The 24,920-nt window shown below is 37.7% G+C and overlaps 1 protein-coding gene across 1 annotated transcript; it reads right to left on the reverse strand.

Annotated features, from left to right (window-relative positions):
• Positions 1-1,412: 1,412 nt before the first annotated feature.
• Positions 1,413-24,215, reverse strand: LOC110930960 (cellulose synthase-like protein G2). Its single transcript, XM_022174347.2, has 8 exons — positions 23,428-24,215; positions 7,839-7,928; positions 6,832-6,948; positions 6,513-6,725; positions 3,681-3,783; positions 3,400-3,581; positions 2,447-2,794; positions 1,413-2,091 (listed from the first exon to the last, which is right to left on the reverse strand). Exons 1-8 carry the CDS (start codon positions 24,061-24,063, stop codon positions 1,540-1,542), a joined length of 2,241 nt encoding a protein of 746 aa, XP_022030039.1. The 5' UTR covers positions 24,064-24,215; the 3' UTR covers positions 1,413-1,539.
• Between the last annotated feature and the right edge of the window lie 705 nt (positions 24,216-24,920).

The raw sequence follows: 24,920 nt of genomic DNA on the forward strand, positions 1-24,920 counted from the left end.
GGTGTAGCCAAGTCAACCTATACCGTGTAGTATAGTTCTTATATTGTCACCATGTAAATTTTGGGTGGGGGTTATGTTTAATTGGCAAGCCATTGAAGTTAAGGTGTTGTTCAACTTGAGTTTAATGGTTTAAGTAATTAAACCCCATCAAAAGCCGAATTTGATGTAGTTTAAGTTGGTTAAGAAAGTGTAAATCTTTAGTATTGAATTGGTTTAATCAATTGTCTATATTCTTTTCTACTTATTTTCTTAAAGAAAACTTTTTATAATTTAATTATTCATTTATATATGTCATATGTTATGTGTGTGTTTAAGTAAAAATAAATGCTTTGCTTGTGACAAAATCGAACACTTAAACTAATCAAACCGGTGTTTTCCTTGTTCATTGTGACAGTGGTTTAAAAACTTGAGGTTTTCGTGACATGTATTACCAAATTAGCAAACGGATTCATACTAGCAAGCGGCTAAAACCAATATATTAATACATACATAGACCAAGAACAAAACACTAAAAGACATTACAAGGAGTAGTACATAAAATGAGAGCTTCAACAAACATTAAATGAACTCTAAGCTAACCTTCCAGGTCTTTTTTCTGAGATCGGTTCCTCGCCCAAAGGAAAGTAAATGACTTGATATCTTCTGTAGTCTTGATTATAGAAGTATTGACTTGGTTAAAGATTAGATCATTCCTTATTTTCCAGATATACCAACATGTAGTGAGAATAATAGCTTGAATCATGAAATGAACTTGTTAATAGCAATTGAAGAATCTAATTTGAAATTAACTTGTTGACACAAAATCTCAATTTATTCTCTGAATCCCCATGCTTGAAAAAACCCCGGATAAACTTCACTTTGATGATGCATCCTTGCTTAACTCTCAATACGATGAACATTATAGGGAGATTGTTACAATCAACTATAACATTTTGGCGGTAACTTTAGGGCTAACAAGGGCATATTTCTTATTTGTTTTTTTAAGGATTAGGATATTACGTATTTTTAAATCTTAAAAATCCGTTTATTTGTTTTTCAAAATGATTATATGTTTAGAAAGAAAATGTTTCGTGTATATATGTGCTAAGAAACATGATATAATGTTCCAACACAAACAAACAAAAGAAATAGTGAGAAAACTCTTATTAAACCAGCCCAACAAGATTTACCCCCTCATCAACATTATGCACAACCCATAACCCCCCATAACTCCCAAGGGGCGGTGGTTTAAGCGTTATGGGACGCTATAGGCTGTTTTCACCCCCTCACAGCGCTCGAGTACACTTGACCTTATTATGTTAAAACACAAAATGAGAAGAGAAATTATTTTGTATTTATACAACTAAAAAGTTTGTGAATATATATAGAACAAAATTACAAGCGTTGTCATTCAGGACTTGAAATTGAAATTGCAGTGTATCAAATACAACATCAATTAATACAAAGTAGTCACAATTGATACCAACAAAGTACATAATAATCAGTATCTTACAAATGTCACAATTATGTGTTTTATTGATTTTCAACCAAAACTAATATTTAATATGCAACAAGAAATCTTCCAAAAGACAGAACAAAAACAGAAAATATAAGTGAGTAGCAACTTACTTTGGTTGCAATCCTTCCTTTGTCCTTCCTCAACATCATACCTTCGAGCACCGGATAACCCATCAAAGCGATGTAAAACGTCAGGAAAGTTTGTATGAAGATTGCATCAACGTACTCTCCATGAAGCACTATTTGAATGATCCCGACTACGAATGCTAGAAGATTGAGGGTGACCAAAGAACAAAGGGGAACAAGAAAGATACTTGAAGTTTGGAAATTGTATATGCCCATTTGGTGTAGTTTTACTTCATCTTCATTGACCACTTTATTTGTTGGTAGGAAATTTGCTTCTTTCACCCCAAGTTTTTCCATAATTGCATGAGTGCTTCCATAAAGATGAGATGTGATTCCCTTTATCATCCATACCCTTTGTTCATATTTCCATGTTTGGAGTGAAGCTCCTATAGAGTGGATCTCCCTCATGTGTTGTAAATTTGATAATACAAACACATATAGAAACACTAGGAAAAATGGGTCTGTAACCTGCATGCATAATTAACAAATTAACATATAATATTATCCAAATCCATTCAAATTTCTTGTAATACAAATTATTAAGATGCTTTAAAATTAGGGTAGTTCACTACTAGAAAAAGAGCAAATTTTGCTACAAAAATTTGCGACGAAAAAATTTGGTTGGAAATTCTAACAATTTTTCAACGAAAAAACAAAAAAACCCACAAAAAAAGTTCGTCGAAAACTTCTGACCGTTTTCCAATTTAATGTTCATTTGTTAAACAAAAAGACGTGGAAAATGGTTGTTTTCTACGAAAGTTTTGGTCAGAAATGTGACAGTATATATTTAATAGCGAGTTCAGGTTAACTACTAATTTCAAACCTTGGGATAAATAGTAATGTGACTGAGCAAAGAGAGAAATGGAATAGTTGCTAGAATCCATAAAGAAATGAAAGCGGTAGGAAACAAAGCCAGCCATGCATAACAAAAACTCTGAAGAATAGGCATTCTTGTTGGTCCATAAATAATGGGAGAGAATCTTGATAGACCAACTTCCATCAAGCCGGCAGACCATCTTGTGCTTTGAATCAAAGCATCGTTTAAATTTGTGATGCAAGATCCTAAAAAGGTTGGTCGTGATGGCATATGGTAGACTGAAATCCAATGTTTACAGTGCGTATGGATGCTTGTGTAGAAGTCTTCAGTCACGGAAAAGTATCTAAAACCAACCTACAACATTGCACAAAAGAGTATGTTGATTATTAAGGTTCGAAACGAAATGAATGAGCGAACCAACAAGATTACTTGGATGAACGGTTTGTTTGTATTCATTTGTTTAGTTTTAAACGAACAAACGAACCAACACAAATGCTTGAACATACTTTTTTTCATGTTCATTCATTTAGTAGGTAAACGACAGGCTGTATCCTTGAGAATTCAGAGGCCCGTGCAACCGGAAAAATGAGCCCCTAAATCTATGGGTTTAAATGAAAATTGGGCCTAAAAGTTCATGGGTTTCAGTTAAGTTACATAGGGTTAAATAAGTTAATTAAAAATGGGTTTGAATGTGCCAAAACTAAACATGTTATTGGGTATTTTGTTAGTTTTCTAAAAAAGCTTAATGGGCTTAAAAATCATATTTGGTTGTAAATATCATTAGGTTTTAACTTTTAAAAGGTATTATTTTTAAAATAAATTTTGGGCCACTTAAAAGTGGGCCTTGGGTGGTTGCTCACTTTACCCAGCCCATGGGCCGACGATATAAACAATCATAGATAAAAAATATATTGAAAAACAATTCCCATAAAGCACAACTTTTGGAATAAAACACTTGCCTCGTTGCCCCACTTTGTGTCATCCTCGTACGCACAAGATGCTAAGTGCTTTGCTTCTTGCAACGATTCATCAAACAAGTCTTTCTCACAATCCAGTACTTTTGCATTGTATTTCTTAAAAAGCGATCGAATGAACTCGTTGGAAGAACCGAAACATTGTTTTACTTCCATTAAGTTGATATCTAGAAGATCAAAAAAAAAAAACTTGTTACAAATCTAGTGACGAATTTCGTCTTCAGTTTTCATCATTATCACAATTCACACATCTAGTTAATACAAACCTTCTTGCGTTAAGGGTAGCTCGTATAGTGCTTCTCTTTTCAAGTAATAACCAGTTCCAGACAAACATGGTCCCTTGATCCCATCCATACCGAGCCAGAATGTCTAGTTTAATTTCCAATAACTCGGTTGGTTAATAAAAAAGTTCTAGAGGAAATAAGAAGTCAAAATGCTACAAACAAAAACAAACGTATCCAGTAAAAATCCCATCAATTGGTAGGGTCCCGCAATTGCTTATGAAACATGTTTAAGTTTATCTGATTATCGTATTGTAAACATCATTAAGCATTTTGATAGTATATGCAATGGTGGAGCTTCTCATTCATGGGCCAGGAAGCCCCTCTCCTGTTTTTTTTTTTTTTGGGCTGAAACTATTGGCACACCTTGGTTGGCTATTTGCACCCTTAGGGTTTACCTACGCTGCGTATAGACTTATACGCAGCGTATAGAGCTATACGCAGCGTATAAGCTGCATGGAATTCATAGTTGCCCAGCAATCATTGGCACAGACAACCAGGGTTTATATACGCTGCGTATAGAGCTATACGCAGCGTATATAACCCATCAGATTTTTTTTTGGTTATTTTGATGTATTTGTGGTATAAATTTTCACCCGGTTCCAACGTTAAATCACTTAAAATATATAACCGTTAATGTTATACGAATAATATTATATACCGTTAAATTGTTTTGGAAAACATATATACGGTTCGAATATATTATATTATTATCGTTTAGATTAAATTATTATACCATGTCTAGTGCGGTTCGAATGCTATAAACGTTTAAATATCATACCGTTAATTATTTTTAACTACTACATCTATAGGCTTATACGGGTGTTGTATGGTATCCTATAGTATCGTATCGTATTACATCGTATCATATCGTATAGTGTATAGTATAAGTCTCGTATAGGTCTCCTGTAGGTCTTGTATATGCCTATAGGCCTACACGGGACCTAAACCACACCTATAGTACTATATGAGATCTATACTACACCTATAGGCCTATACGAGTGTTATATCGTATCGTATAGTATAGTATCGTATCGTGTCGTATAATGTAGTATAAGTCTCGTATAGGTTTCCTATAGGTCTTAAATATGCCTATAGGCTTATACGGGACCTAAACCACACCAATAGACCTATACGGGACATAAACCACACCTATAGGCCTGTACGGGACCTTAACCACACATATAAGCCTAGACGGGACCTAAACCACACATATAGGCCTATAAGGGACCTATACTACATCTATAGGCTTATACGAGTGTTGTATGGTATCCTATAGTATCGTATCGTATTGCATCGTATCGTATCGTATCGTATAGTGTATAGTATAAGTCTCGTGTAGGTTCCCTGTAGGTCTTGTATATGCCTATAGGCCTATACGGGACCTAAACCACACCTATAGTACTATACGAGACCTATACTACACCTATAGGCCTATACGGGAATCGTATAGTATAGTATAGTGTAGTATAAGTCTCGTATAGGTTTCCTATAGGTCTTGTATATGCCTATAGGCTTATACGGGACCTAAACCACACCAATAGGCCTATACGGGACCTAAACCACACCTATAGGCCTATGCGGGACCTTAACCACACATATAAGCCTATACGGGACCTAAACCACACATATAGGCCTATAAGAGACCTATACTACATCTATAAAGGGTCAAAAAGGCAATTTACCCCTGGTTTGAGCTCCGTATAGCCCCCAACTTAGGGGTAAAATGGTCTTTTTTTACCAAACTTGCCCCATATGTACGCCACATACAGTGCTATACGCGCCGTATAGTAAAAAAGACCATTTTACCCCTGGATAGGGGGCTATACGCAGCCAAAAACAGGGGTAACATTGTCTTTTTGACCCTCTATATACGCTGTGTATAGGTCTATACGTAGCATATATAAACTTTGTGAAAAACTGATGCCTCAAACCTACCAAAATGACCCCAAAAAATCTGATGGTTTATATACGTTGCGTATAGAGTTATACGCAGCGTATATAACCCTGGTTTTATGTGCAATGATTGCTGATAAGGCTCTGAAATCCATGGTTTATATACCCTGCGTATAGTTCTATACGTAGCGTATAGAGGTAACCCTATACGTTGCGTATAGGTCTATACGCAGCGTGGTAAAGGTAGGGTTTGGTGTGCAAATAGCCATGTTGGTGTGCAAATAGGTAGACCTTTTTTTTTTGCTTTGTAGTTTTAATTTTATTGAAAACTTTTGAAATTTTTTTTGTTGTGTAAAATATTGGATTTTGAGACCTCCCTCCTCCCTGATTTTTCGTTCAAGATTGGCCAATGAGTGTATGGGACTTGTTTGCATATTTGCAAGTCAAATAAGGTATATATAATCGGTTTCCATAAGCAATCGGTCTAAAACATGTCCCAGGCTAATTACTCTATATAACATTTAGTGAATGTTCTTATTTACACTATATGAAATATGAATTAGACATGTTAATTTCAATTCTGCCATCAAGACTTTCTTAACCAAACACCCTTAACAACTCCTAGTAGCTTTTAGTTTGGTGTTTTTATTTTCTTTTTCCTTTTTATGGTTACTCCCAGTTAAGTTTCCAAGTTGTAATTTTTGTTATCCCATTTTTTATAAACTTTTTAATCTTTTCGACTTTCTAATAGGTGTCGGTATAAATATGAGTCCCTTTACGTTTTGCATCACGTGAATTACTTGGTGTTATAAATTCGTGTTTTTCCTTTATGTTTTCCGGTTCTGGTCGTTTAGCAAAGTTTTACGCCTTGCCCCACAACGCGGGCGGCCTCAAAACTAGTTAAGATAATAGCTTGTTTACCTTAAAGAAACATCTCAACTGACTCTCGTAGATATCATGTTTACTGATGTTATGAAATGTTTGTGGGAATTGGACAAAAGCCAAAGAGGAAGATAAGTTGGGGTCTAGATGGAAACACATAGCTTCACGTGCTGAGTTTTTGTTATTGCAATACATATCACAATCCAAGCCTAGTATATACGGTGAATTGCTTATCAAACTCGACACCCTGAGCTGCAAACATATGTTCGGTTGGTTAGTTTTTGTTTAATTATCGTATATGCAATGCATGCCTATATATAAACATATAATGTGCAGAGATGGAGAGAGATTTATATACAAGGGCATTGAGGGCTCCAGCCTTAAAATGATGAGGATGAGAAGGTCTTTTTTCACGAGAAACATAGACAAGAAGAGGCATCTTTCTTTGGTCATGCATGCTTTCATCAACCATCACCTGTAAAGCAATTCTGTACATATTTAATGTTGTATGTTAGTTTCTGTTCTAAAAAAAAATAATGTTTATTGGATGGTGAGTTAAAATTGGTAGCAGATTCAACTAAAAAGATGCCGCATCCACTCTAAGACCATGTGTAGTGGTAACAATTTATAATGCTCCCACCATGGGGCATTATCCGACACGTGGCATCCTAGTCACACTTGGGCATTAGGGGACTAGGGGTGGTTCACTAGTGATAGAATTTATCACTCACAAGCACCAATCAAGTTTCGCCATGTCATTGACCATTTTTCCATCACTCACAACCATTTTTAGTGGGGGTGGTCATCACTCACCACCACACCCAACAATTTCCCCCCAACCAACAAATACCCTCACAAAAATAAACCATAACGCGTGAAGAAAATAACGGAAATCGGTTTCCGTGGAAGATTAACGCGTTGAAGAAACGACCGGCGGTGGGATTTTATCAAGTTCCACGCGTTATTCTTTGGGCCGTTATACTATCACGGGACCAGCCCGTGTGCTCTTATAGCAAAAATGGTGTAGTGGACATAATGCCTAATAATGACCCTACCAATTATTAAAAAAAAAAAAAAGCAAACAACAACCTGATTGGCTGGTCCACATGCAAAAGAAAAGCCATTGGTCAAACCATTTTCATTTCAGCGTTACTATTAAAACGCCCAACAACAATTTTTGATTTTTTTTTTTTAAATAACGCCCCATGTAATGGTGGTGGGGGCGTTACCGGGCGTTTTTTTCAATTTTTTTTTAAAATAACGCCCCACTACGAATGGTCTAAGAAAAGGTATTATGATAAAAAAGAAAGGACTAATTTCTTTCAACTAATTAATGGAAATAATGGAAAGAAGTTGATGTTGTACCTCAACGATGGCAGAATGGTCTTTGTTTGGTATACAACTTTCACTTTCCGACATCCTGGTCACTTTCTGAGCAAACAATTTGTATTCTTCCTACACCATACATGCATCACCATAAAATATCCAAGTTTCTTTCCTTTTCATTGAAAGTTTCAAATCAAGACATAGCAAAAAAAATGTAATGATAATAACTTAGTAAGTGTTAAGCATATATCGTATATATCACCTAAAATCGTTAAAAAACAAAATAAGGTAATCATAGCCGGATGACTAAGACGATTAGCTTGATCCACAAATGCGATGTTACTAATGTGGGGCTAGCCTACTTGGTCGTGGCATATGCCTTTTAGATGAGAGGTTTCAGGTTCAACATTGGGCAATGGTGAATATTTGACATTTTATTGGTGTAATAAAGTAGTAATGTTGTCATTAAAAAAAGTTGATATTACTACAACAAGCCTAAACTTTATCGAAATAGGAAAATCAAATTTATCAATCTTTGTATCAATGACAATTATTCTCCAATCAATTAATTTAACTAAATTAATATTGCTATAGAATAGACTTGTTATAATTTTTGTTTTTTTAATAGAGTTAACTTCCGTTTTGCTTCCTGTGGTTTGGTTACTTTAACGGTTTTGACTCAATCATTTAAAAACAGCTATTTTCCTCCTTGATGTTTCCATCTTGTAGCCAGTTTGCTCCCCGACTCTTAACTCAGTTAAATCGTTCAATAAAAAATAGAGGTATTTCAGTAATTTTAGATATAAGGATTTATTTATTCATTATTAATTCTTTAAATGCATTTTTAAATTAATAAATATATATTAATTATTAATAACAAAATTCATTTTTGTTTTCAATATGTCACGATTCAAAATACAAATAATGTATTCAGATTCAAAATTCATGATTTATTTTTGTTTTCCTGTGTATGCATAACTCTTCGTCCAACACTAACCATCCTTTTAACACCCACACAGCCAACTGCCACCGTCTCCACCACCAACCACCAATTATCGTCGTCGCCAACACTAACCACCAGCAGCAGCTACCAATATCAAACCACCGCCTATCTCTCTCTCTCTCTCTTTCTCTCTTTCTCTTTAAATCGAAACCGCCATTAGCATCATCTTCATCAGAGCTGAGCAAAACCTACCCACTAAATCGGAGTGTTGGTGCACTTGTGTCTGTACTTTGTCTGTATTCGGTCTGATATAAACGATGTCCTGATTTGTATTGTAAGTTGACCAAGTCAACCATCCTCCGGTTTGACTTGGACAACAGTTGAAAGATGTTCTGATCGAAGGATAGCCTCGAAGGATACACCTGATCCTTCGAGGTGATCGAAAGATATGGTTCGACCATGGTTCGACCATTAGACCTCGAAGGATGATCCTTCGAGGTCCATGCTGATCTTTCGTATGAACTGTGATCGATAGATGATCCTTCGGACCATCTATCAGATCCTTCGATCCAGACCTGCTGAGCTGGGTATATATACCCATGCATGTGTTGAGTTTCGGTAGACAGACACACAGACAGAAAGAGAGAGTATTCTTTGAGAGCATTCTGTCCAAACTCACACACACATCTTAGAGAGTTTATAGAACACTTCTGTAAACATTGAGCTTGTAACCGAACCCTCATTGCATTAATACAAGTTGTGTTAATCGGTGAACTTGTGTGTTTGTTTCTCTACTTGCTACTAACTCGGTTTGCTTGCTAGCTTGGATTCCGCACTCGCTAGTAGGTTTGTATAACAAGGTTTAGGTTCGTAATCCTCCGCGAAAAAGGGACCTACAAGTGGTATCAGAGCTAAGGCTCTTAACCTTGTTTAAAACCGGGTTTTTACAAGTTTTGGTGTGTTGAAACACTTGGTTTTGCACCTGTTTTTACTTGGTTTCTTGCATTTGCTTTGAGTAAAAACGTGTCTAAACTAACCGGGAGTGTTTAAAGTGGGGTTGGGTAACTTGAAAAATTGTTTTAAGTGATTTTGAATTTTCCGGCTATATTCCGGTTCAAAATTCCGGTGACTGGTGTTGTTGTCATTTTTGGCAAACTTTCAAAGTTGGTGGTGAAAGGACAGCCTGCACATCCTTTCTGCCGAAAGTTGACTTACCTACCCATCACCTTTTCACCAACCCGTCACATCTGTGTCAGTGTGTCAGTGCCCATTCGAAAGATATCCTTCGACTTCGAAAGATATCCTTCGACATCGAAAGACCATCCTTCGATCAGTGACAGCTCGATAGATAAACATCTTTCGAGTAGTCCTTCGAAGTTCGAAACATATCTTTCGATCAGGGAATCTTTTCGAAAGATAGTTGTTTTATCTCGGAAGATAAGGATCTTTCAAGTGTGAATCTTTCGAGATTTTGAGTCTTTCGAAGCCAGTGCTCGAAAGTCAACAGTGATCCTTCGAACACTGTTGATCATTCGAACAAGTGTGATCCTTCGGAAGGTAGCTATTCGAAAGATAAGTGTCCGAAAGATAGGGATTGACTCGAAAGATAAGGATCTTTCAAAAGGGAATCCTTCGAGTTCTTGAATCTTTCGAAATTATTGTTCAAGACTCAACAGTAATCTTTCGAGTACTGTTGATCCTTCGAACAAGATTATATCTTTCGATTGTGATCTGTTTATTGTTAACAATTTTCTGTGATTTCAGATCTTTCGACCAGGATCTTTCGGTTGTGTATCTTTCGGATCTTTCTTACTTAGCATTTATTTTGCTTATCTATCATGAATCCGAGTTGGTGGGGAACTCCGGCTCCAGACAATGGTGAATATACAAGATCAAATGTCACTCCTTCATGGTGGGGTACATCGGCTCCAGACGATGGAAAATACACGAATACCAGGTCATCTCCTTTATGGGCCGAGTCGCCGGTATCGACATCTTCTCAGGGAAATCAATGGGCTTTGGTATCGAATCAAACTCCGAGCATTCAAAGTATTCTACTAAGCGAAAGTGAATCAGGAAGTTTGAATCGACCTCCAAAGTTGATGCATTTGAATGAATATCCAGGATGGGTTGAGAGATTTAAAACATATGTTCTTGGTCAAAATACGGAACTGTGGATACGTTTCACCACAGATTTCGATCAAGCCATAGAGGTTGCTGCTTCAGATTCTACTACGTTTGCTGATCTTCCAGAAGATAAAAAGAAAACCTATGATCTGGAAAAGAAGGCATACGCCATTCTCACTCAGGCGTTGAGCAAGGATATCTACCATCAGTTTGTCAGCTTCAAGACAACAAAGAAGTTATGGGATGGATTGAAAAACAGAGGAGTGGGAAATGCAGCAACACGTCAAATGCGTCATGATCTTCTCAAGAAAGAATTCGAAGGCTTCACTTGTATGGATAAGGAGTCCTTGGGAGATATGACAAGCCGATTTTATCATCTGCTTACGGAATTGGATAATTACAGTGTAGTGACAACTCAAGCTGAAGTTGTGAAGAAGTTTGCTGATGCTTTGCCTCCTCAATGGAGTAGTTTCTTGGAAATCCTGAAGTACAACGGGGTGTTGAGGACCACTAATATCAACGAATTCGTTCAACTGTTGGAAAACAAGGATCAGGAGGAAACATTGAAGGCGAAGAGAGTTCCATTGCCACAGAATCCAGAAATGTACTGTGGAACTTCCAATTCTTCGTCTGCAAGAACCGGTTCACATGCTCCACATCAAACAGCGTTTGTCACAAGCACAGATTGTTTTGGCAATCCAATACAAGTTCCTGTTAAGCCACCTCCCACCACAGACATGTATGGAAATCCAATCCAACCACCTCCACCTCCTCCTGCTCAACAACAACAACGTGCATGTTATGGAGGAACATCATCTGCTGGTCAACAATCAAAGTCAAGTACAGTACAGCTCGACACGTCAAGCTTCTCTAAAATCAGTGTAGAAGTGGCTAAGGAACACATGGAGCTGCTTAACACTGTAGTGAGCGCGTACTGTGGGTTGATAGAAGGTCAGATTGGCAACATTAATCTGACACAAGAAGATTACAGGCAGATTGATAAAGAGGAGATGGACTTGATGGACATCAAGTGGGCCTTTGCGAGTGCTGTGAGAAGAGCAAAGGATTGGATGGAGAGTACTGGAAGAACCAGCTTGGAAAGTAAGCGAGATACCAAGTATGGGTTCGATAAGCAGGCCGTTAAATGCTTCAACTGTGGTGAACGGGGCCACTTTAAACGGGAATGTACAAAGCCAGCCCAGCACGGGAATCAAAACCCCTTCAGGAACCAAGGCAACCAGCAGAACAGAAACAATGATCGTACATTGGTGCCTGTCAACAACCAAACCAACCGAGCACTTGCAGTTCAGGTGGATGAAGGTTGTGACTGGTCAATCCAGTTGGGTGGTGATGCTCCTGATGGAACAGCATGTTTTGCTCAGATTGTGAAGGAGCTGGTTCACACCAATGGTGGAGAATCTTCTGCCAGTGGTGATGAATCGTCTGAAGATGAAGACTCCTCTGGATACAGCAGGAGTGTTGATGAAGAATCATCCAACTCTGGTGATGATCATGTGGGTGAGACATCTAATGTTTCAGATGATATTGGCATTGATGAACTCTTGGGGGAAGCTGTAGCAGAAACTCAAAGAAGATCTATTCTGGTGGATCAAGCTGCTTACTCTTCGTCTTCTCTCCATTCAGCCTTTATGGCTAATGTCGACGGTTCATCAAGTCAGGTATGTGTCGATGAACCCACTGCTGTTAATTGTGATGAATGTGCTAGGTTGCATGCTAGATGTGCTGATCTTGAGAAAAGTATGTCTGAGTTGCAAGGCAAACATGATGCTTTACAAGCTAGTTTGTTTGACTTGCAAGACAAACATACTACTGTGAATGAGAATTTGAGTGACTTGCAAAGTAAGCATGACGCTTTGCAAGAAAAATATGATGTGACCTTTCTCCACAATCAGAAGTTGACTGTGGATCTCTCTAAATGCACAGAAGCCAACATGTTTTATGAAAACCATGAAAAAGAATTTAAGTCAGTAATTGAAACATTAAAGAAGGATAAAACTGAACTGACTAAAATGGTTTCAAGAAAACAAACTGATATTATTTTGTATATATCTCGCCTTGAGAGTATGCAAAAGGAGATGGCTTGTGTGAAAACCGAAAGTGATGCGATCCAACTCAAGCTAGACAGTTATTTGAGTTCTAGCTATGTGTTAGATCACATCATTGACGTTCAGAAGGAAAAGAGAGATGTCACATGCATTGGCTACAAGAAGTGTCCACCACCAGTGAGACATAATTATGATGCCATGCCTGATGAAGAGGACAGGGTTTTCTTTGAACCTTCTGTGCCTCTAGATGTTAAGGAGTTTGCTGCAGGACTCGGATACCAAAAGGAAGTATCCTCAGATTCAGATGTGTCAGCAGATACATTTGTGAGTGCTGAACAGAATCAAGATCCTCCAGTTGTGATTGAGGATGCTGATTCGTCTGATGATGAATCTGATGATACTGTCCCAGCAAAGTCTGATGCGGTAGTCAAAAATGAGGATATACCTCTTGAGAATCACATTCTATGTGATCCCCCTGTCAAACCCGCTAAGACTGTTGCAACTGAGTCCTCATCTGCAGGAGAGCCGGAGAGTGTGAATTTGCTGTACACTCTAGTTGGTGATGATAAAATTTACTCAGACAAAGATTTTCCCATTAAGAATGTTAATCAATCCTTAATCTGCAAAGTCTTTGAGAATTCGACGAGTAAGTTCTTGGGAAAGGCAGGACCTAAAGTTACAGTCACCCAGTGTCCTCCAATCCCAAAGGCTGAAGTTCGAAAGCAATTTGGCAACAAGAAATTGCCAACAGTGCCAACACAGCAAAATCACACCAAACCCAAAGGTAAAGCACCGGCTCCAGTGCAAAAGAAGCCGAACCAAAAGAAGAAGAAGAATGTTAACTTTGTGAAATCGACGGGAACAGACAAAATTGAGAAGTTTGAAAATCAATCTAACTTAGATTTTGTCAAGAAAGCTTTTGTCGAGAAAAGAAATGAACCAAGTAGTTCAAAACCTAGTACCTCGGGTTCACAAAGTTCAACATCATCGGCTAGACGATCACATGATTCTTCGGGGTTTGTAGAACGAAGATCATGTTTTGAGTGTGGAACCATTGGGCACATTATTAGAAACTGCCCATATCTTCATAAGCAGAAAGGGAAGGTTGATGATCCCCGTGGTAAGACTGACCGTAAGCCATCTGTTTCCACAAAACAAGATCCCCGACTTGTAAAAGAAAGGGAAAAGAAACAGAAACGGCAACAGGTCAAGAAAATTGAAAAAGCGATTAAAACCGATGTGGTTCATAAACAATCTGTTGTTGTAAAACCAGAAAATTCTAAAACTTCAAAACATCAAGAAGTTAAAATTTTAAAGAAAAACACTGGTGAAACCAAACAGACTTGGAAACCAAAAACGGTTGTTGAATCAGGGGGACCATCACAATTCACCAACCATCAAAGACAAGAAGTTATTGTCATTGATGAAAATGGAAGACCCAAGACCACAATGGCTTGGGTCCCCATCTCCAACTAATTCATTTGAGTTCATGTGCAGGGTGCTTCAGGAGGAACTATCAGTAGTCATTGGATTGTTGATAGTGGGGCATCCAGGCACATGACAGGCGACATGAAGCTTCTCTACGACGTTAAATCTATTAGAGGAGGTTATGTTGCTTTTGCTGGAGATAAAGGTGGATACATTACGGGAGAAGGAATGATATCCAACGGGATTGTCAGCTTTGACAAGATCAATTTTGTGCAACAACTTGATCACAATCTTCTTAGTGTTTCTCAAATCTGTGACAAGCAGTTCTCAGTACACTTTGATGCTAATGGATGTTATGTGCTGAAACCCGGCTTCAAAATTCCAAAAGAATGGATTCTCTTGTCGGCTCCAAGGATAAATGATTTGTACGTCCTTGACATGAGCCAGGCTATTACTACGTCTGCACAAGCAACTTGTTTCGTTTCAAAAGCCACTGAAAAAGACACTATCTCTTGGCACAGACGAATGGGTCACATTCACTTACGCAAAATGAATCATTTGGTTTCAAATGAATTGGTGAATGGTGTTCCCCTCAAAAATTTCCATCTTCAAGACATCTGTGTTTCGTGCCAGAAAGGAAAGCAAACAAAGAAGAAGCACCCTACAAAGAAGATCAACACAGTGGCAGTTCCTCTTGAACGTTTGCACATGGATTTGTTCGGTCCTGTCAAGCACAAGAGTATTCGGGGTGATCAATACTGCCTCGTGGTTACTGATGATTATTCAAGATTTTCTTGGGTTGCGTTCATGGCACACAAGAGTGAAACCTTTGGTATTATCAAAAACTTAATCATTCAGATTGAGAATTTGTATAAGTTGAAGGTTAGGCGGATACGTAGCGACAATGGTACTGAATTTAAGAATCATTCCATGATGGAGTTCTGCACTTCAAAAGGTATTCTTCATGAGTTTAGTGCAGCTTATACTCCTCAACAGAATGGTGTCGCTGAACGTAAGAACCGCACATTGATCGAGACTGCTAGGACAATGTTGGTAGAGTCACAGTTACCCATTCCATTCTGGACTGAAGCTGTGGCCTCTGCATGTTACACATTGAACAGAGTCCTTACAGTCAAAAGACACAACAAGACCTGCTTTGAGCTTCTTCAAAAACGGAAACCAGATTTGTCTTATCTCGAACCGTTTGGAGCTCCATGCACAATCATCGATCCTAATGGAAAGTTTGGGGCAAGAGCAATTGATGGATACTTTCTTGGGTATGCCACCCCTAACTTACGAGTCTGGAATCTAGAGACTAAAAGGGTCGAGGAATGGTCTGAGGTCAGAGTACAAAGGCACACCTTGCCAGTCAAAAATCCGGGTCAACCTTGGATGTTTGAGTACGATGACTTCTTCAATTCGATCAATGTTGAAGCCGTTGAAGAAAATGCTGCGGCTAGGATGTTTTTCGAGAGTGACAATGCAACAGTTTCACCGGTGGTTCGTCCAATTCTTGTGAATCAAGAACCATCCTCTTCGGTGAACAACAATACTCTCAACAATGAGGATTTTCATGATGCTGACGAATTGAACGAATCTTCAGAGGATGATGAATTTCTAGATGCAGATCAAGAAGCTCCTACAACAGCAGTTCATGGTACTTCAGAGGGTACTCCTCCAGTGGAAACACATAGAACAGCTGAGACTACTGCATCATCCTCTTCGTCAATTCCGGGTCTTGAATTGGTTGTTGATCTTAATCTTAACAACCTGGGTATAAATGTTCCAGTTCCAGACAATCCAGAAACAAGGATTCATAATACCCATCCTCAACAAAACATCATTGGAAATGTGCAAAGTGGCGTACAAACAAGAAACATGTTGCGAAACAACAACAATGCAGGCTTGTATGCAGCTATTCGAGAATCCGGGCAACAAAACGACTGGTCCTTCGCGTGTTATGTCTCACAAGAAGAACCAAGAACGTGGAAAGAAGCCTTGAAAGATAATGCTTGGGTAGAAGCAATGCAGGAAGAACTGCAACAATTCCAGAAGCTGGGTGTCTGGAAACTTGTAGAGAAACCTGCTGGATACAAGAAGATTGGTACCCGTTGGGTTTTCAAATGCAAAAAGGATGACCGCGGAGTTGTTATCCGAAACAAAGCACGTTTAGTCGTTCAAGGTTTTCGTCAGATTGAAGGGATCGACTACAACGAAGTCTATGCACCAGTGGCACGTCTCGAAGCAATTCGAATCTTTCTAGCCTATGCGTCCTTCAAAGGATTCAAGGTTTATCAGATGGACGTGAAAAGTGCATTTTTACATGGTGTGGTTGAAGAAGAGGTGTACGTCGAACAACCTCCAGGTTTTGAAGATCCTATCCATCCCGATCGGGTTTGGTTGCTCAACAAAGCTCTCTATGGTCTTCATCAAGCACCACGAGCTTGGTATGCAACCTTATCACACTATCTGCTGGAGAACGGTTTTCGTAGAGGTCTTATCGACTGTACTCTCTTCATCAAAGAACAAGATGGAGATCTTCTTCTGGTACAGGTATACGTTGATGACATTATTTTTGGTTCTACTAATGATGTCTTGTGTAGGGAATTCGAGCGCATTATGCAGGATAAATTCGAGATGAGTGCTATGGGGGAAATGACCTTCTTCTTGGGCCTACAAGTACAACAAACGGAGTCTGGGATATTCATCCATCAGACTAAATATGTTGGTGACATCTTGAGCCGGTTCCAGATGTCTGATGCAACGCCCATTGGTACCCCATTGCCAACTAATCACGGAATTACTCCAGACTTGAAGGGAGAAGCTGTTAGCCCTTCTATCTATCGCGCCATGATCGGATCTCTCATGTACCTCACAGCATCAAGGCCAGACATAATGTACCCAACGTGCCTGCTTGCTAGATATCAAGTTAACCCGAAGGCCTCACATCTTGCTGCTGTTAAAAGGATTTTTCGTTATTTGAAGGCGTACCCTGACACCGGTCTGTGGTACCCTAGGGATAATAACTTTGAATTGGTAGCCTTCAGTGATTCTGATTTTGGCGGATGTAAAATCGACGGCAAGTCCACAACGGCTGGATGTCAGTTTTTAGGAAATCGCCTAGTCACATGGCAGTGCAAGAAGCAGACGTGTGTAGCTACATCAACATGCGAAGCTGAATACATTGCTGCCTCAAGTTGTTGCTCCCAAGTTCTTTGGATCCAACAACAGATGCGGGACTACGGTTTTGAATTCCTAACTACTCCTATTTACGTTGATAATTCTGCTGCTTTAGATATCACTAGAAATCCTGTGCAGCATTCAAAGACCAAACACATCGAAATCAAATATCACTTCATACGTGATTGCTTTGAGAAAAGGCTAATCGATGTTGTTAAGGTCCACACCGATGACCAACGTGCCGACTTATTTACCAAAGCTTTTGACAAATCAAGATTTGACTTTTTATTATTGGTAAACGGCATTAAGGTCAAGCAAGAGTAAAACCAACATCGGAAAATCATTTTTGTAAATACCTTTGTGTTTTTAAATTTATCTTAGTTTGTTGATTTTAGGGGGAGTAAATCCAAAAATCGGAAAATCCAAAAACATCGAAAAATTCAAAAACACAAAAACAATAGAAAAACAAAAATGAGTTTCCTGGCGAGCAAAAGAGAAAATGATAGTACATCAGTGGTCTATCCAAACCTCTTTAAACCTTAAATGCAAAACGATAAGCAGCTCTATATAAGATGTATCGGTAGGCTCACAATCATTTTAAAGTGTGCAGGGTGATATAAATCTTAATCGACTGAAGATCAGGTGGGAACCATTCATTGGCATATGGTCTTAGTACCGAAATTTCGTTTGATAGATTGCCGAGGTTCTGAGATATTCGGTCTTTATGCTGCTTATCATCTGGGTATCATGGTTGTATCTTTTACCGAAAAATAACGGGGACGCAAGTCTAGATCTTCCATGATACTATACATACGTGTACATATTGCATACTGCATTCGACCTCAATAAGTGATAAACAATCACATGTCCAAATCAAATAAGTGATAAAATATCACATTTATCCGGGTGTCAAGTTCGTCTCTCTGCTGTACGGAAGTACTGACCTGTTCACGGACTTGCACCTGTGCCCTCATGCATACGAAAATCAAGTTCCTCATCAATAAGTGATTATATCACATAGGACTTGTTTTCAAATCAAAATAAGTGAGTATCTCACAATTTATACGGTCAAACAGATGATAATCGGTATACTCACCGGTAAGATGAACACTCGTGCATACCTTGATACGGGAATGTGTCGTGATGTGGATGAACACCGGTCGGTAAGTATAAATCATACCTTAACGTATCCCCTCGCCATGATTACATCTGATAAGTTGAGCTTAAGTGGACAACAATACCGATAATTGTTATAGGATGCTTATCTTAATGTTAACTAACTGAACAACAAGAGTGTTTTGGTATGACCGTACACTGATATGATTCTCTTACCCTCGAAACTCGCAAAAAGAATGTTTGTATATATTTATTTATTTACTGCTTAACTTTTATTGTTTTTCTTTTAAACAGTTTCGTCGTTTGGTGCATATCAGCACGACATTAGCGGTGATGTCGTTTGATAACACTCAAAGGATTTTAAATTGTTGTCTTTTAATTTCAAAAATACCAAAAAGATTTTAGGCTTGTTTTAATATAAACTTTATAAAAGCCAAAAAGATTTTATTTCTGCTTTATTTTCGATCGTACGATGTTGGAGCTCAAGTCTTCGTTACCTGAAACCTGACTGAAAACCGAACTGACTAAATCTTCATAAACGGTCAAAATTTGCAGATTTTGAAAGTTAGAATTTAAAATTGATAAATTTATTAAACTTTCAAACTGTCGGACGGTGTTTGATTTTGACATGGTCACTCGTGTGTCATTTGTTTATACTATTCCAAGCAGTTGTTCTCATTACGCGTTTAGATTTCTTGCATGTGCAGATTCTAAAGGCTAGGAGAACATGGTCGATGACAAGCCTTGGAATGAAGACACGACGAGAAGGCGCTCAAAAGATGAAGATGATCGAGTTGCCGCTGGCCATCATCAACACCACAAGGATCTCACTTCATAAAGATAAAGTCTTTTCACGAGCATAACTCAAGGGGGAGCTTATGTTAAGGGGGAGTTTGTCAACACACTTCCTACATGATACGGGTAGATTGTTGATACACTCTCTACTTTCAAGACGTGAAGACTTTGAAGATCCTCCGACATTGAAGACATGATAGGACATCAGAGTCTTGAAGACTTGAAGACCAAAGACCGTCGAAGTTCAAGACGAGTCTACACTTTTAGAAGAACAAGACAAAGATTAGAGATCAAAGACAAAGCTACAGCCAAGGGGGAGTTTGTTGGTGCACTTGTGTCTGTACTTTGTCTGTATTCGGTCTGATATAAACGATGTCCTGATTTGTATTGTAAGTTGACCAAGTCAACCATCCTCCGGTTTGACTTGGACAACAGTTGAAAGATGTTCTGATCGAAGGATAGCCTCGAAGGATACACCTGATCCTTCGAGGTGATCGAAAGATATGGTTCGACCATGGTTCGACCATTAGACCTCGAAGGATGATCCTTCGAGGTCCATGCTGATCTTTCGTATGAACTGTGATCGATAGATGATCCTTCGGACCATCTATCAGATCCTTCGATCCAGACCTGCTGAGCTGGGTATATATACCCATGCATGTGTTGAGTTTCGGTAGACAGACACACAGACAGAAAGAGAGAGTATTCTTTGAGAGCATTCTGTCCAAACTCACACACACATCTTAGAGAGTTTATAGAACACTTCTGTAAACATTGAGCTTGTAACCGAACCCTCATTGCATTAATACAAGTTGTGTTAATCGGTGAACTTGTGTGTTTGTTTCTCTACTTGCTACTAACTCGGTTTGCTTGCTAGCTTGGATTCCGCACTCGCTAGTAGGTTTGTATAACAAGGTTTAGGTTCGTAATCCTCCGCGAAAAAGGGACCTACACGGAGCTCAACGAAACCCAACCAAAATTTGATCACACGAAATCAGATCTGAGCAAACCCTAGATTAGAGAAAACAATGTATAAACTCCGACATCTGAAACCTCCGGCTACCGTAGAGTTTATCCAGAGAGTGTTGGTGGTGGTGGCAAGTGTAGGAGAGAGAAAAACGGTGAGAGAGAGAGAAAGAGAGTGGTGGTGGCAGATGTAGAGAGAGGTTGGGAGAGAGAGAGTTGTGGTGGTAGCAGGTGGTGGTGACGGCGTCGTCAGATTTTTGATGGTTGAGGGTGAGAGATGTGTGTGTGTGTGTGTGCACGCGCGTTGTGGTATGTATTGTATGCATATATTATATATAAATTAAAAATATCTTTGTAGGTAAACTTACGAAAATATCTTTACTTTTATGTGGCAAGTTACCAAAATACTCTTTTAGTTAACAAATAATTTGGATAGAATAAGAGGCGGGAAGCAAAATAGGAAAAACATAATAAACTATTAGAGAAAAATAATCATTTTTATATGACTGGAACAAAACTATTAAAACAACCAAACCACATAAATCAAAACATAACTTATAATATTGGAGTACACCTTTATTTTTCTGACTTAATAGTGGAACTAAAATAGCAAAGTATAAAGTATTTAATGTGATGATTTCATAATAAGAAATCAATAATGTAGAGCGTGTGGGGAAGACTTTTGAAAGTAGAATATCTGTCATTTTTTCCCAAAAATAAAGAAGATAAAACAAAATCTTTTAACATTTATTGCTTGTATTTTCCAAAAATAAGAAAAAACAAAATCTTTTAATGCTTGTTTAAATTTAAATACTATTAATTTGCAACAATGAGTGCATTAGTAAGTTGTGCATTAAGGGTTTGTCTTGTAAAGTGTTATTGTAAATTTATATTATTTGGTTATAAATTGTGCTTAAGTGCTTGTACCTTAATCAAATAATGGTTTCATTACCTTACCAAATTCAATTTGTTTTGTATGCATGTATTGTTGTAAATTGTGCTTAAATGGTTGTACCCTAATCAAATAATGATTTCATTATCTTACCATATTTAATCGTTTGGTCCATTCAAAGTTGTGTTGTTTTATTTGTAAATTATTATTATTTATAATTATAATAATCTAATAATTTAGCCAAAATATTTTATAAATATAATTTGCAACATATTGATGTAATGGTTATTGTAATGTATGCATTATGGTTTGTATAGTGGTAATGATATATATTATATATAGATTACGGTTAACCTGTCAAACGAGAAAAAATAAACGCGGGTTCATCGTAACGCGCGAGTCCTAGATCTACTTAGTTATTTTATTCTATGTTTTACGCTTCGGTTTAATTTCTTCGCATTAACACGCCGCTACTTCAGTGTCGGTAGTCGCTGGCAGTAGTGTGGAATTAGTGCTTGCCCCCGCCTAATACTAGTTGTTTGTATTTTCCAAAAATAAAGAGGAAAAAACAAAACATTTTAAAGCTTATTGCTTGTATAAATGGCACACCGATTTTTTTGGGACCGAAGACTTTTGAAATTACCACCACTCTTTTTTTCTAACGATAAATTTCATGCTTTTTTTTAACTTCATGTAGAAGGTTATCAAACACTTCAAATCGTAGAGCCTCGTTATAGTAAATGGTATGGTATTTGCAATGTTATGGTGTCTTATATAAAAATGAAAGATAAAATATAAATGGTATTTGCAATGTTATGATGTCTTATATACGCTCATGATGTTTTATTGTAAAACACAACGCCTTGAATCACTATACAATTAAAACAACAAAGAGAAAACATCATGGACTAAAACATACGATTGAAATGTAATTTTTTTCCTCTATATAAGTATAGCAATATGGTGCTTATATTAAAGATAAAAAACACTCATTATTATGGTTTAATTATTTTTTTAAAAGTTACGTATAAAAAGTTATTGACGTTTAAAAAAGACAGAAGGAACTTGCATGTGCATTGCATGTGAGTTTTTGAATTTTATCTTTAATTAGGTTTTTTTATTAAATTACTTAATTGCCCTTATCTTTATAAATTAAATAATGACATGTGTCCTCATCATGTTATTTCTTATCCGTCTCACAAATTTCAACTTTTTTTACAGGTTCATTTGAGGAAAAAAATTAATTGAGAATAAAAAGAATAAAGGGTAAAATTGTAAAACATTAAATACTTTTTCTCTCCTCTCATTTATTATTATCTTTGACTAATACCATGCCTAGTGGTAAGGGTGAATAATGCCCCCACCCTTGGGCGTTTTCCGCCATGTGGCAGTACAGTCAGCAAGGGGCATTATTGGGCTTTTTCTAAAATGGGTGTAGTGGGGATGTGAGTATTATGTTAAAAGGGTGTAAAGAATTAAATAAAAATAAAAAACCCAACAAACAAAGCTATTGGCCAAGAAAAAGGAAGATTAAATGTGATTGGTCCTTCAAATTTGGACATAGCGTTATTTAAAAAATGCCTAAGAGGAATTTTTTATCATTAACGCCCAATAATGCCCAGGGGGTGGGGAGCGGGCGTGATTGAGGGCAAGTTTTGAAAAAATCACGCCCACTACGCATGGTCTAAAGACTATCCTCCTTCAAAATAAATTTTTTTGACAATACATATGAAAATTTATCCTACATATTTCGAAATTCATCCTACACATATTAAAATTTATCCCAACATATCGAAATTTATCATATGTGTCTCGTAATTTATCCTACAGCTCGAAACTTATCCTACATTCTAAATTAATTTTTTTAATATATATATATATATATATATATATATATTGAAAGTAAGTTATAAATTTAATGTAGTGAATTAAAGAGAAAGACTAAAAATTAATGATTTATTTAAGTTTACTAATATATACTTACAATAATATTAAATGCAAATATTAATTAAAGCAAACTAAAGTATTTTTATTTGTTAAAATTTTTTCTTTTTTCTTCTTCTAAAAAAAATCTTCTCATTTTGAACTCTACACTAAAGTAAAAATGAAACAGACCTTAATCCTATGTTTATCAGCTCCAAACTCATGACTATCCACCATAGCTTCATCTACGTCCTCCTCACTAGTAAAATAAGCTTCGGGACAAATTGTCTTCACACCATACTTCTTGCAGAAAGGCACCCACATCTTAGCAAACTTCAAAGCTTCACGCATGGCTTCCAAAGTCACCGGACAACCACCATCATCAGAAAGATAAACAGAAAGCTTCTCTGCAGGATAGTTCAAAGCCATGGCGGATATGACCGTGTTCATAACCCCGAGTGGCGGTTCTGCCCTTGGATCAGCTGTGCATATGAAGATGTCTATGGGTGGAAGCTGGTCGTCTTCTGGCAACCGCTCTGGGAAGACGGTTCTGGTGACCGGTCGCCAATAGAAAGATTGATTGAGGAACCATAGGAAGGAGAGTGTGAGTTCTGAGATGAAGATCAAGAGATGAGGGATGAGTGGTTGGTTTTTGGAGTGAAATAGAGTGAGAATAGAGGAGATTCTGAAGAAGATGAGGATGAGTATTGCTATGGAGTGGAAGAGTATGTATAGTCTGTTGATGATTAAGGTTGATTTTTTGAGGTGACAAAGATGGAGGGGATGAGAGGTAGAGTTCATAATTTGGAGAGTCATGGTTGAAATCATAATCTCTTCACATCCTATAAGTATTAGGGTTTATTATGTAATTAGTTAATAGTTAGATAGATAGTTTAGATTTATTAGTAAGTGGCGGTTACAAAGTTGAAGGACCAAAGTTGACAAGATGGAAGTTTGAAACTTCCCTCAATAACCGAATGGGTGTGTCTCTCTACACACACATATTCGAATCGGTTTCAAGGCAAGGAAAGGGAAAGACGCGACTGTTGATCGAGTGGCCAAGATTCGACATACCTTTTCATGATTCAATCACAACCACACATCCAAGAGACATGACTTTTCACGAAGAGACGCGTCTATTCACTCGTACCCGTAGGAAACTATAAATAGAATAGATTGAATCATTTGTAACTTACACTCTCTCATTCATTCACTTGTAAATACATTCAAGATTTGTATTCATTCAATCAAGGTTAGTTTGTGTTTATTCGTTCATTGTTATATTCATTGTTTGTTAAGAAGATTCTGGGCAACAGTGGTATCAGAGCCTAGGGCTCAAATTCGTTTCGGGAAGACAGTCATCAGGCGGGTGGTTGAATTCCCTAACAATTCTGATCACGCAGGAGGCGTTGATTGGGTTGTTCTTGTTAAGTTTTAACACCAATCGCATCAAGCGGGTACGATTGTTGTTCGTTCGTTAATCGGTCATCAGGAGGGTGTTCGATTTTGATCCGATCATCACTGAGGGTGTTTGGATTCTGAGTTTTTTTTAATTCAAATCACGGCAAGAGGCTACGGTTCGAATTAAAGAAGACGGAAGCAAATCTGAGAAGTTTGTATTCCGGTTTGAAGAAGCAATCGCAAATCTGAGAAGTTTGGGTTGTTTGAAATTTGCAAAAGACACA

The sequence above is a fragment of the Helianthus annuus genome, chromosome 3, assembly GCF_002127325.2.
Source record: "Helianthus annuus cultivar XRQ/B chromosome 3, HanXRQr2.0-SUNRISE, whole genome shotgun sequence".
NCBI lineage: Eukaryota > Viridiplantae > Streptophyta > Magnoliopsida > Asterales > Asteraceae > Helianthus > Helianthus annuus.

Excerpts from the sequence above, each read along its gene's own strand:
- LOC110930960 (XM_022174347.2), bottom strand. The coding sequence starts at position 24,063 with ATGATTTCAACCATGACTCTCCAAATTATGAACTCTACCTCTCATCCC. Across the intron at positions 6,949-7,838 it reads ACCATTCTGCCATCGTTGAG|GTGATGGTTGATGAAAGCAT; the intron begins GTACAACATCAA and ends ATTGCTTTACAG. Across the intron at positions 3,582-3,680 it reads GCTACCCTTAACGCAAGAAG|ATATCAACTTAATGGAAGTA; the intron begins GTTTGTATTAAC and ends TTGATCTTCTAG.